The 14,084-nt window shown below is 43.6% G+C and overlaps 1 protein-coding gene across 2 annotated transcripts in view; it reads right to left on the bottom strand.

Moving 5' to 3' along the window:
- Positions 1–14,084, bottom strand: part of CFAP46 (cilia and flagella associated protein 46) — a 328,406-nt gene that overhangs the window by 104,131 nt on the left and 210,191 nt on the right. For both annotated transcript variants that reach the window (XM_077455243.1, XM_077455242.1), the window contains 2 exons: positions 6,900–7,082; positions 3,792–3,924 (listed from right to left, as the gene is read on the bottom strand). In XM_077455243.1, the coding sequence (XP_077311369.1) occupies positions 3,792–3,924; positions 6,900–7,082 (316 nt within the window). The remainder of the gene's footprint in view (positions 1–3,791; positions 3,925–6,899; positions 7,083–14,084) is intronic.

The raw sequence follows: 14,084 nt of genomic DNA, 5'->3' as shown, positions 1-14,084 counted from the left end.
CTTGGTTGCAGTTGTTGCTGCTAAGGGTGGCCCAACCAGTTATTAGGTTTAGGGGGCAATCACTTTTTCACACAGGGCCATGATGGTTTGGATTTTTTTTCACCTTTAATAATAAACACCTTCATTTACAAATTGCATTTTGTGTTTACTTGTGTTGTCCTTGACTATTGTTTAAATTGGTTTGATGTTCCGAAACACTTAAGTGTGACAAACATACAAAGGAACAGGAAATGAGGAAGGGGGCAAACACTTTTTCACACCACTGTAAATGAATCTCTCCTATCAGAGCCATCATGAGTTATGGATCTCGACAAAGCACTGCAGGAATATTTCTCTATTAATGCGATTCCTGATGTCTCCCCCGAAACCCTGTGGGCGGCGCACAAAGCGTTTATTAGGGGAAAACTCATGCAATTAGGTACTCAAATAAAACGGGAAAGGCAATCAACCATCCTGAAGCTAGAAGAGGAATACTCTAAACTCAGAGCTCTTCACAAAAAGGACCCCCTCCGCACCCCCACCTCCCTGCTTGACAAGATTCGCTTAGAACTTAATCTCGCCCTCACCACGAAAGCAGAAAAATCGGTTAGGTGGTCTGGCCACAAGTTTTACTCACAGGCGGATAAAATAGGCACACTCCTGGCTAATAGACTCTCCCCTAGAACCAAGCTAAGCACCCTCCCTCGGATCAGAAGTGCAGGACACCCGCCCACGTCTAATCCGGTCACAGTTCTGAATGCCTTTCAGAACTTTTACACCTCTCTTTACAGCAGCCCCCCCATCTCCCAAAGCTATCCCTGTCTTATCGGACGTTCACAAACAAGTCATGGAATGCCCCTTCCAGGTGGAGGAGATATTGGGAGTCATAAAGGAACTTAAAAAAAGCTCCGCCCCTGGCCCCGACGGTCTTTCGATCCCTTACTATAAAGCCTTTGCCAACACGCTTGCCCCCCACCTGGCCAATCTCGGTAATCATAAAGCTAATGGAAGCCCCCTGGATCCCCACCTTAACACGGCGTATATCACGGTCATCCCCAAACCTGGCAAGAACTTGGAGGATGTCAGCAACTACAGACCGATTTCCCTCATTAATAATGACCTCAAAATTCTCACGAAAGTTATGGCCAATAGGCTGGCCTCCTTTATCGGACGCTACGTCCACAAGGACCAAGTTGGTTTTATCCCTGGCAGACAGGGACCTGATCAAATTCGGAGGGCGATCGATATTATCTCCATTCTGCAGTCTAATTGGGAAGGGGGACCCAAACAATCTGGCTTCCTCCTTTCCTTAGATATTCAGAAGGCTTTCGACTCGGTCTCCTGGCAGTACATCTTCCAGCTCTTTGACAGGTGGGGATTTGGGGCTCGTTTCCTTGGCTTATTACGGGCCTTATACTCCCAGCCGAGGGCCCAAATTCGAATTCAGGGATACCTTTCCACTCCAATTCCCATCACCAGGGGGACCAGACAAGGGTGCCCCCTATCTCCCTTCATATTTGCAATAGCCATTGAAACACTAGCGATCGCAGTCCGCCACAACATAGACATTGGAGGTGTCCAGTGCGGTAGTCAAACGCACAAATGCGGACTCTTCGCGGACGACATACTGTTATTCCTTACTTCCCCCCTCACAACCCTGCCCAACTTATCCCGAGTACTAGACGACTTTGCCAAGGTCTCAGGCTTGCGGGTTAATTACTCCAAGTCTGTGGCTTTGAATATTTCTCTCCCCACCCACCAAGTTCTCTCACTCAAACAATCCTTTCCGTTCCAATGGAGTGACACCGCCATCCAATACTTGGGTATCTCCCTTACACCTAAAATGGAGATGTTGTATGCCCACAATTACCCCAAATTATACAGACAGCTGGAAACTGATCTCTCCTCATGGTCTAAACACGAACTCTCCTGGCTTGGCCGGATTAACTCCATAAAAATGACCCTTCTTCCCAAAATCCTCTACTATTTCCGAGCCCTTCCAATACCAGTCCGGAAGGACCACCTCTGCTCTCTGCAAAGCAAAATACTGAAATATATTTGGAGCAATAAGGGGTACCGTCTATCGCAAAACACGCTCTTCCTGCACAGACGCAGGGGGGGGTTCCGCTTCCAACAAATATCTCACTTCTTAAACTCGCTTTGGAAAAACAAACCCCTTCCTCCTCCCTTTACTGAATATGAAGCCTGGTGTGGTAAGATCGAGGAGCAGAGGGGTGGTATTTCAGTAATCTATGCGGCTCTCACTACCCCAATGGGCAAATCCCCTTATATGACGGCATGGGAATCTGATCTCCAGACCTCTGGCAGTCTTGTAGCCTGGCAGCTGGCCCTAGCCAGATCCTTTCGTGGGATCCAAAACACCTCACTAATGGAGGCTAGCATCAAATTGATAACCAGGTGGTACCTCACTCCAGCCAGGCTAGCCAAAATATACCCCACGGCTAACCCCTTATGTTTTAGGGGGTGCCAACTTCGTGGCTCCATGATCCACATCTGGTGGGAATGCCCTAGGCTTCGATCGTTCTGGACTAAAATCTTTAACTTGATTTACATAGTCACAGGCTGCCGGGTTCCAAGAACTCCAGAGGTTGCGTTACTCAATGCCCCTGTTCCTTTGCTGCCTGGTAACACTCAGAAACTAACTTATTTTATCCTATTAGGAGCCAAAATTGCGATTGCCTCCGCCTGGAAGCAACCCAGACCCTCCTTCCTCGCACTTAAGAGGAAGATATCTTGGATAATGTCCCAAGAAAAACTGTCAGGTATTCTGTCAGATACCACGCCTAAATTCCGAAAGGTGTGGGACCCTTGGGCCCGTTACATGGGAATTTCTCTGCTGCCCCAGGCTCTACTTTAGTGACCAGACCTCACCCCTAAAGCGCCCCCTCTTACATTGAGTGCTAAACATTCTCCCACTGTACCCTTCCACCCTTTTAGGACACAGCTTACCTCCCTTTACCCCTCTGTCCTCCTCTTCTCCTCCTCTCTTCTCTCCTCTGTCCCTCTAGACGTTCTATGTTTATGGTTTGCTCAACAGAGCTATAATTGACAGGTTCACCGTACAGTCCAATTTAATGTTGCGGTGCCCACTGTGGACGGCCCATCAACTTCTTTATCCCTCTGAGAGGGGGGGTCCCGGGAGGATACTCCCCCATCCTGGCACAGCAAGTTCCCTATTAGGGGTGTCGGGGTGGGGGCTCCTGGTTGCTACCCCTTACGGTTCTATTGGGTGGGCTCTCCATGGGGGGTTACCCTTTGTTTTTCTCTCTATTTGTTTAGCCCCTCGCTGAGGAGGGGCATGATGACTGTACCCTTTTGATATTGTTTGTCTTTCACTACTGTCTCCTGTTTTCAATACTTACATTGTGTCAGCGGGCCCTCCCTGCTGCAGATTGTTTATATTCTGGTGTATGTTTGTAAGTGCCTCTATCATAAAATAAATCTTTTGAAAGTAAGAAATAACCTGCATTTGTATCGCTACTAGTCATACCAGCATCCAATTAAAAAAAATATCATTTACATAGTGGACATAGAAAGTATAAGGCATGGATACATAGATGACAGTTCTAACAAGAAGTATGATTAAGAGAATCTTCAGATTGAGTTTCAACTTTTGCTTTTGAATGTTCTATGTGACGCTGATGCCCAACACACTAGCACTATGTCAAACATATACAAATACATCTAAAAATCAGATATAAAATGCTTCTAAGACAGAAATTAAATAAAATCAAGACAAAATAAAAAACAAAAATCTTTGTTACAGAAGGGAGGTTAATTGCATTTTTTACCTCGGTTCGGGAAGTATTTTCAATGCTGTGCAGTATTTGCTCTAGTATGCTTATCGATTTCTCTGCCATAATATATGCATCCAAATAGAAACTGTGTTTACGTTGTTCATCTTCCACTGTGCTAGCAAGGATCCTTTCAAAAAATGGAAATAAGTGGGTCAAAAATAACGAGAATGCTGGAATAAGGAGGCCAAAATAAGCAGGAAAAAAAACTATAAAAAATGTTCAACCACTCTCATTAAATTGGGAATTCAGGTAAATATTTAAGTAATGCAGTTACTCTAAAACACATTAGTGTAGACCTATAGTCTAAAAATAAATATTACTTGTTCTATCAATCCTAAACCCACAGGGAGGAACACAAGTTGGCTAATACTTGGCTCTCATGGAGTACCCACCTGTCCAGTTTTTTGTTTTGTTGAAGGGGCTTGTGGTTGTGATGTTCAGACAATCTATGGCTCTGCCAGAACACCAGACCTTTGTATAGCAGAGGCTATGTGAACAACATCCAGGATTTTTCATGGCATGATAGAGACACCCACTTTTCTATCTTGGAGGGCTAATTAAGGTTCTTGTGACAACTTGGTATACACTAAATTGCCAAAAGTACTGGGACACCTGCCTTTACACGCACATGAACTTTAATGGCATCTCAGTCTTAGTCTGTAGGGATCAATATTGATTTTGCCCACCCATTGCAGCTATAACAGTTTTAACTCTTCTGGGAAGGCTGTCCACAAGGTTTAGTAGTGTGTCTATGGGAATGTTTGACCATTCTTCCAGAAGCACATTTGGGAGGTCAGGCCCTGATGTTGGACGAGAAGGCCTGGCTTGCAGTCTCCATTCATTCCAAAGGTGTTCTATGAGGTTGAGGTCAGGACTCTGCAGGCCAGTCAAGTTTCTCCAACCCAAACTCACTCATTCATGTCTTTATGGACACTGCTTTGTGCACTGATCCAAATCACTTGGTGGAGGGGGGATTATGGTGTGTGGTTGTTTTTTAGGGGTTGGGTCTGGCCCCTTACTTCCAGTGAAGGGAACCCTTAAGGCATCAGCATACCACGTCATTTTGGACAATTTAATGCTCCCAACTTTGTGGGAACAGTTTGGGGATTGCCCTTTTCTGTTCCAACATGACTGCGCAGCAGTGAACATGGATAAGTGAGTTCGGGGTGGAGGAACTTGACTGGCCTGCACAGAGTCCTGACCCCACCCCAATAGAATACCCTTGGGATAAATTAGAGCCGAGATGGTGAGCCAGGCCTTTTCATCCATCAGTGCCTGACCTCCCAAATGCGCTTCTGGAAGAATGGTCAAACATTCCCATAAACGCACTCCTAAACCTCGTGGACATCCTTCCTAGGAGAGTTATAGCTGTTATAGCTGCAAAGGGTGGGCCAACTCAATATTGAACCCTACAGACTAAAGCTGGATACACACTATACAATTTTCTTTAGATTTTTCATTTAGATTTACCAAAACCATATAAAAATATTAGGTCAAACCTTAAGCCCTTGTACACACGGTCGGAGATTCCGGAATGTGTCCTATCGGACCGTTTTGTCGGATATTCCGACTGTGTGTGGTCTGCATTACCGGCAAGTTGGAAAACTCCGTCTGTCGGATATTCCGACGGACCGAGTTTTCCAACTTGCCGGTAAAATTTTCAGACAAAATGCTCCTATCGGACATACTCCGATCATGTGTAGCCTACTCCAACGGACAAAGTGCCACGCATGCTCAGATCAAATTCCTAGACCAAAGCTATTGGCTACTAGCCTGAACGTAGTCCCGTCTAACGAAATAACGTCATCACGTTATGTACAATCGGATTTTCCGACAACTTAGTCCGACCGTGTGTATGCAACATCACTTCCAGGCCTCTTCCGGAATTAATCCGTCGGAATTACTCCGACGTATTTGGTAGTCGGAATCTCCGACCGTGTGTACAAGGGCTTAGAGTTTCAATTTGTATGCAATCAGGCAGGCCCTTGCACTACATGGTTTTGGTAAATCTAAGAATTAGAGAATCAAACAAAAGTTGTATAGAGTGTATGGGGTCTAAAAGTTAAAGTGCCATTAAAGTTCATGTGCATGTAAAGGCAGGCGTCACAATACCTTTGACAATATAGTGTATCTGCAAAAGACACAGGGTAGCCATACATTTTTTGGCAGGATAAACAAGTATATTTTACACTTATTGAACAGATATAACAAAATGCTTGCAATTCAATATTTAACAGACCAAAAAGGAGCAAATGTAAGAAGTTCTCTTCTATATATGTTTTTATTACTGATAAACTTTTTCACCAATAAACATTTGCAGTTTCCAGAGCATGTTTTTGAAGAGAGTCAAGGTCTGCTTTTCAGCTTGTTGAATATCCTTGTCTAACTAATAATATATATGGATTGGTATGAGTGAGAAGACAGGGAATGGAAAGTGTACCCCCGACTCATTCATTCATTCTGACTCATTTGCCTTGATAAGACATGAACAGCTGATGGAAATACATAGACTATTCACATCACACCAATAAATCACTGCAGAATCTATGTTGATTGTGTGGGCTTAATTACAGTACCACATCCTGAATTGCATTAGAAATTTATTTCCATTTTCAAGGTGTAGAATACAAATCACTGCAGAAATCCCACAGTTACAGCCTCTAAAATGCCACCGTTTGCCTACAAGTGGTAAATATAAAATGTCATATGTAATATTTCATTCTTACATGGCACTATACTTTTTTTATTTAGTAGGCTGGAATATGATGGATATACTCAAAATACTATACATTCTCTTTGATGGCTTGTGTAGCCATTAAAAATATTTATTACCTTAAAAATAGAGATTTATTTTGATTCAACAATGTACAGGTAACATAGGATATAGCATCGTTACCCGCAAGTTACTGAAATTCAATAATCTATCCTTTTGGACCACAATTCAATTGAACTGCCTTGTCACAGAATCACACATTCAGAAAAACAAAATGGAAGCACTCCGGAAATTCTCTCATATTTTATTGAAACTCAATAATTATTAGATAACATTTGCTTATGTGTTTCAGCCTAAGTGGCCTTAATCATGTAATGTTATTGAAATACCTGAGGATAGTTGAGTGGTCCATAAGGAACTCAGCTCTGTACTCCTTGTGTCCATAGCGCAGAAGATCAGCTTCTATTTGACTCATTTTATCGCACATATCAAGCAACATCACAACAGTCTGAGATGCCGTAGTTCCACTATTAATCAAATCTTGTGCATTTTTAAATAGAACTAAAAATTTCCTGTAAAAAAATGAAAATATAAATATGTAAAAAACATGAATCCTCTGGCTTAGTTTTATGTTGTAATTTTTATTCCTATATACAGGGGTTGGACAAAAATTTGGAAACACAAGGTAAAAGAACAAAATTGTTACCTAATATAGTGTTGGACTGCCTTTGGCATCCAAGACAGCCTGAATTCTTGTGAGAATTGCCAATCATGAGTCTTGGATGGTGGATAATGGAATCTAATACCACTCTTCATGCAAAAATCTTTACAGCTCTCGCAGACATGCTGGAGGTGGAAAACAAGCCTGAACCCTATTCTCCAAAACTGACCATAGTGGCTCTATGATATTGAGGTCTGGTGACTACAACACCCCAGGAAGGTGCGAGACTTCATTCGCATGCTTGTCAATCCACAATTTGACACCAGCTGTGTGAATCGGAGCATTTTCATCTTGGTAAATGGCACTGTTTGAGAAAAAATGTCTGCACTGTGGGGTGCACATGGTTCACCAAATTTGTACATAGTGGCTGGCAGTAACTCTACCTTTCAAGGTGATGATGGGGCCTGTAGAATACCAAGATATGCCGCACTAAATCATGATTGCGCCAAAACCATGCTTTACCGTTTGCACAAGACTGTAGCTCACAACTCAAATAAATTGGCAACTTCAGTCACAGCTAAGCAGGCACCAACAATTTGCCCTCTTTGAAACTCAGTAAGCTCTGACATGACTCCGTATTACTAGCAGATTACACAGTGAATGACGAATGTGAGGCACCCCACCTGTTAGCTAGGTGTCTCATCACACAGTGGAAGCAAAAGAATGTTACATCACTTTGGCTTTCAATGCGAAATATGTCGTCACGTTTACACCTGCAAATCATGTAGTGTTTCCATTTTTTTGTCCAACCCCTGGATGGCAAGAATAATAACTGGAAATGGTACAAAAAATTCAAGATGGCTAGATGGCTTACTGGTTTTTATCTCATCTGTAGGAATTCTGATAACAAAAACACGTTAGTAGAGAGAGAATCTACAGATTTACACAGCTTTCCTTAGCTTCCAGAGGCAGGGCACACCAGTAATCTGATGTCACACTGCACAGGGAACTGAGTGTAATCGGAGACCTGAGTGGAGAGAATGGACACACCCTTCTCTATACAGTCTCATAGGGAAACATGCACAGCTGAGGCTGTCAATTATCATCTGCGTGCTGGAGTCCCCTTCCTCCTCCCCCTGGATTCCTTGAAGTAGGCATAACCTGTCAGAAGTGACTCATGCAGGTAGGAGAGGAAGTAGACAGCAGACAGACAGAAATCACACCGATGTGCTTTGGATTGGGGCACACTACAGAAGGATATGCTTTGTTAATTTTTCATTTCAGAGGTGAAAAAAGTGGCAGTCAGCATTGCCCTGCTAGTGGAACTTAAAGTCAATCAGTAGATCAGGGATAATCGTCAAGTGGTTTGACAAGCATGCAGATGAAGTCTCGCACCTTCCCTGGGCACCTCAGTCGCCAGACCTGAATATCATAGAGCTACTATTTTGGAGAACAAGGTACGACATCTCTGTGAGAACCGGAATGATTTTTGCAAAGAGTGGTATCAGATTCCATTATCCACCATCCAAGACTCATATTTGGCAAGTTCCTTGAGAATTCAGGCTGTCATGGATGCTAAAGGCACTCCAACACCATATTAGGCAACGGTTTTGTTCTTTTACCTGGTGTTCCCATAATTTTGTCCAACCCCTGAATTTAACTATATTGTTAACTACAACTGGGCTTTAGCATTGCACTGGATCCTACTATGTGTTTTAAAACCTTGAGTGGTTGCAGGAAGTAACATTATAGCTCTGCCCCTTCTGACAGATATATAGTGGGTGAAAGTTAGTGGTGTACTGTGGCCTGGTAGAGCAAAATGGAGAAGTGAAGTAATGAAACTGTTCTCTTGGTTCCCCTATTTGGGTTTCTCCTGCTATGGCCTTTCTAGTACCTGACAGGAGCCGATTATCATATGGGAACAATAACCTTAACCCTTTAAAGTCCACATTTTTCAATGAGTTAGAATGACTCAAAATGTGCTCTATCGAACGGTGGAGCAGAAAGTTAAAGGGTTAACATTGCCAGATGATGTGGGTTTATAGACTTTAACATAGTACTTAAAGTGTTATAATGTACCTGTTTTATGTCATCACTATCTAGAAATTTTGCCATTTTATTGCTGAAGTAAAAATATAGATTTCCTCTACATACTTGCCTGTAAAATCCATCCAGAGCAGGCTATTTACCTAACTATCTGGGTTATGCGCATGGACACTGGCAGATTGATCAAACAGGTAGTCCTCCCCTATATAACCCCTCCTATACAGGAAGTACCTCAGTTTTGTAGCAAGCAATTAATTCCTAAAAAGAGGGGAAGGACCCCTGTGTCCCATAATGTACTCCAATATATAGATTTTAAAGGTAAGTCTGTAGAAAAAATCTAATTTTCTTTATCCTATATCAATGGGACACAGAGCAGGTTACATACGTAAAGTAGAACTATAGGAAAAAAAGTTTAATTTTGGATAAAGCAAAGGAGGGTTATAATTCCTGTCAAATTTATTTTCATCATCGGTGTCCCGATGTGGAAATTTCTCTTCACTTCCTGACCCATAGCCAAACAGGGAGTGAGAGGAAATCCCTGCAAATTAAGGGAACACCTTGGGGACCCACAGGTTACCAGAACTAGTGTCCCCATTGGAAGATTTCCCCTCTATTACTTTTCTGGGGACATCTCAAAATTTGAGATTTTCTTTTATAGGGCAAATAGAGAGGGTGAATCTCCATAACGGAAAGACAGTAATAAAACGGATGTGTTTTAATCCCTCTTCACTCTATCCAAAACTGAAAAAAAATGTTTGCCTTTAGTTACAGTATCTCACAAAAGTGACTACACCCCTCACAGCCATTAATGTCTAAACCACTGACAACAAAAGTGAGTACACCCCTAAGTAAAAATTTCCAAATTGGGCCCAAGTAGCCATTTTCCCTCCCCAGTGTCATATGACTCTTTAGAGTTACAAGGTCACAGGTGTGAATGGGAAGAAGGTGTGCTAAATTTGGTGTCATCGCTCTCACTCTCTCATACTGGTCACTGTGAGTTCAACATGGCACCTCATGGCAAAGAACTCTCTGAGGATATATAAAAAAAAGAATTTTCGCTCTACATAAAGATGGCCTAGGCTATAAGAAGATTGCCAAGACTCTGAAACTGAGCTGCAGCACAGTGGCCAAGACCATACAGTGGTTTAATAGAACAGGTTCCACTCAGAACAGGCCTCGCCATGGTCGACCAAAGAAAATGAGTGCACGTGCTTAGCGTCATATCCAGAGGTTGTCTTTGGGAAATAGATGTGTGAATGCTGCCAGCATTGCTGCAGAGGTTAAAGGGATTGGGGTCGGCCTATCACTGCTCAGACCATATGCTGCACACTGCATCAAATTGGTCTGCATGGCTGTCATCCCAGAAGAAAGCCTCTTCTAAAGATGATGCACGAGAAAGCCTGCAGTTTGCTGAAGACAAGCAGACTAAGGACATGGATTGCTGGAACCATGTCCTGTGGTCTGGTGAGACCAAGATAAACTTATTTGGTTCAGATGATGTCAAGCGCGCGTGGCAGCAACCAGGTGAGGAGTACAAAGACAAGTGTGTCTTGCCTACAGTCAAGCATGGTGGTGGGAGTGTCATGGTCTGGGGCTGCATGAGTGCTGCCGGCACTGGGGAGCTACAGTTCATTGAGGGAACCATTAATTCTAACATTTACTGTGATATACTGAAGCAGAGCATGATCCCCTCCCTTCGGAGACTGGGCCCACAGGGCAGTATTCCAACATCATAATGGCCTCAAACACACCTCCAAGATGACCACTGACTTGCTAAAGAAGCTGAGGGTAAAAGGTGAAGGAATGGCCAAGCAGGTCTCCAGCCCTAAACCCTATTGAGCACCTCTGGGGCATCCTCGAACAGAAGGTAGGGGAGCGCAAGGTCTCTAACAGCCACCAGCTCTGTGATGTCTTCATGGAGAAGTGGAAGAGGACTCCAGTGGCAACCTTTGAACTCCATTCCCAAGGGGGTTAAGACAGTGCTGGAAAATAATGTTGTCCACACAAACTATTGACACTTTGGGACGAATTTGGACATTTTCATTTAGGAGTGCACTTGCTTTTGTTGCCAGCGGTGTAAACATCAATGGCTGTGTGTTGAGGGGACAGCAAATTTACACTGTTATACAAGCTATACACTCACTACTTTAAATTGTAGCAAAGTGTCATTTCTTCAGTGTTGTGACACGAACAGATAGAATAAAATATTTACTAAAATGTGAGATACTGTATACTTTAACTATCTGGGACGTCTCAGAGCAATAGCCATGAAGGGAGAGAGACACCATCACAGAAACTGCCACCAGAGAAAGATCTATTCGTAGCTGATTGTAATATGATGAGGCTAGATGCAGTTTCCTTAACAGCTCTGACATCCACCTGGAAAAACCCTGTGAATCTATGAACCAAAGATCATGTAGTGGCCCTGCAAACCTGAGCCACTGATGCCTGATAATGGATAGCTCAAGATGCCCCCACACCTGGTAGAGAGCACTCTCACCAGAAAGGGTGGGACTTTGCCCTTTCAAACCATAGACTTGAATGATTTAGCAGATCGAATGATAAATAGTTGACTTGCATGCTGCCTTCCCGGGCCCTTCTGGCAACACAAACCAGGATTCCTGACCTGTGCCAACAATTCAAGTAAATACAGACCCTAAAAATACTGACCACCCGAACAACATCCAGAGTATGCAGCGATCTTTCCCCTGACGTGGACTAGGAAAAAAGAAAGGCAAGACACTGTCCTGATTCAAGCGAAAACTTTAAACCACTCAAGGCAAGAAAGATGGATGAGAATGCAACATCGCTTTATAATACAAAACCAAGAACGGCTCCTTACATGAAAGAGCTGTCAGCCCCCTTTCCGAGTCAAAGGACTAACATAGTTTCTTGAATTGGTTCAAAAGGTGGCTTCTGCAAGGACAGCGAAGACCAAAATAAAATCCCCAGGACACAAGGGTGGCCTGACAGATGGGACTGTGTGCGTTATACCCTGGGTGAAGTACGAATCAAGGAGTAAGTAACAACGATCTGTGGAAAAAAAAAAATGGATAGAGACTAAATCTGTCCATTTAAAGTACTTGAGGCCAGTTTCATTTCCCCATCCCGATAAAGGAAAAATCTCCCACTCACATATTTCTGCGGATGCTACTTCCTGGCTTGACACCAGGCATATAAGATTTCCAAGTCCTGTAATGGAAGCTCCCTGAAGCCATCTTCCTGGCACTCAACAGTGTGGAGATAACAGGACCCAAGATTAGGTCTGGCTGGTCCGGAAGTGTCCAAGGAGCATCCCCCACAAGATTCACTATGCCAGTGTACCAAGCCCTCTTGGCTTAAGACCCCATACACTCTATACACTCTATACAACCATTGTTGTATGATTTCCTTTAGATTTACCTAAACCATGTAGTGTAAGGGCCTGCCTGATTGCATACAAATTGAAACTCTTAAGGTTTGACGTAATATTTTATGGTTTTGGTAAGAACAAAATCTACAGAAAATGTCATAGTGTGTATCCAGCCTGCTAACACTATTATCACTGCTGCCACCTCCCGCAGTAGTTAAAACAGGGGAAAGGGGTAGATTAGGAAGAAATTGTCCCCTAAATGCTACCAGTGCATCTACCCCTATTGCCAATGGGACTCTCGTCACTGAACACAACCTGTCCAATTTGTTGTAGGACCTGGAGATCCACCTGCAGAGTTCCCCAATGCTGGCAGATTGATGAAAACATCTCAGGATTCAGGGACTATTGTCCCGGTATTAGTGACTGACAACTGGGAAAAACTCCCTGCCAGTTTTCTATACCTGGAATATGTACTGGCGACAGAGATGGCACATGCTGTTCTGCCCCAGATAGAATGTGGTTCACCTTCCTGAGCTACACGACTCTTGGTGCCACCCTGGTGGTTGATATATGACACTGCAATGACATTGTTGGACTGAATCCTGACCACAAACCTGTGCAACTGGTTCGTCCAATAATCCAGAGCAATAATCCAAAGTTCCAAGATATTGATGAGCAGTATTGTCTCCTGTGGAGACCAAGTCCCCTGAACTGCAGCTACCTTCAAACCTCCACACCAGCTGGAGAGACTGGCAACAGGGGTTATTATCTTCCATACCACTGAAAGGAAACATTTCCCCTTTACCAGATTCTGAACAATCAACCACCAATTTGAGCTCTACAATACCCCGGGTACTGAGCTCTACGGTGATGGGAAATCCATCTCACATTCTTCTCTGTGGCAGACCCTGAAGGTTCCAAAGAGGCACCTTAACCTACCAGGTTTCTGCTGGCTAAAAAGGGAGCGAATCACTTCAGAGATTTCCCTAAGATCCTCTGGCCTGAGAGGCTCTCAAAAAACAGCAGCCTCAGTTGCCTTGCTCATTTTGGAGGGGAAAAGCTTACAGCACCTGGTATTCCCAGGCAGTCTTCCATCTAAGTACTAACCAGGCTCAATCCTGCTTAGGCTCTGAGATCAGGCGTGATGCAACTGCAGATCATCTTGCAAAAACACAAATGCATCAGAAATTACTGCAACTCCAAACACCACAGTGGCTCAGATTAACTTCATACCACTGGTCCATTGGGAGATGTGAATAATTCCAGATCACTGATCCTGAAGTTGGTGCACCTGCCCCCCTCCCCCAGCTGCCTGTCCCTTCTGGAGCCATTTAACCCATATAACAGGTAAATAATGTAGGAGCTATATTTGTCAAAGCCTATTACGCAGTTCCCCAAGGATGCAGGTCCAAAACCATGTTGGTTTACTGCTATGCAACCTCGTAGGTATGGAAGTACGCAGGTACCCAGGTAAGCGGTTATGCAGGTATATAATATGTAGTTCAATGCAAATAA

The sequence above is a fragment of the Lithobates pipiens genome, unplaced genomic scaffold (genome assembly GCF_037356315.1).
Source record: "Lithobates pipiens isolate NorthernLeopardFrog02 unplaced genomic scaffold, aLitPip1_a1.2 Scaffold_25, whole genome shotgun sequence".
Taxonomy (NCBI): domain Eukaryota; kingdom Metazoa; phylum Chordata; class Amphibia; order Anura; family Ranidae; genus Lithobates; species Lithobates pipiens.
Note: the sequence above shows the minus strand (reverse complement) of the source record. Positions and strands in the feature narration are given on the sequence as shown.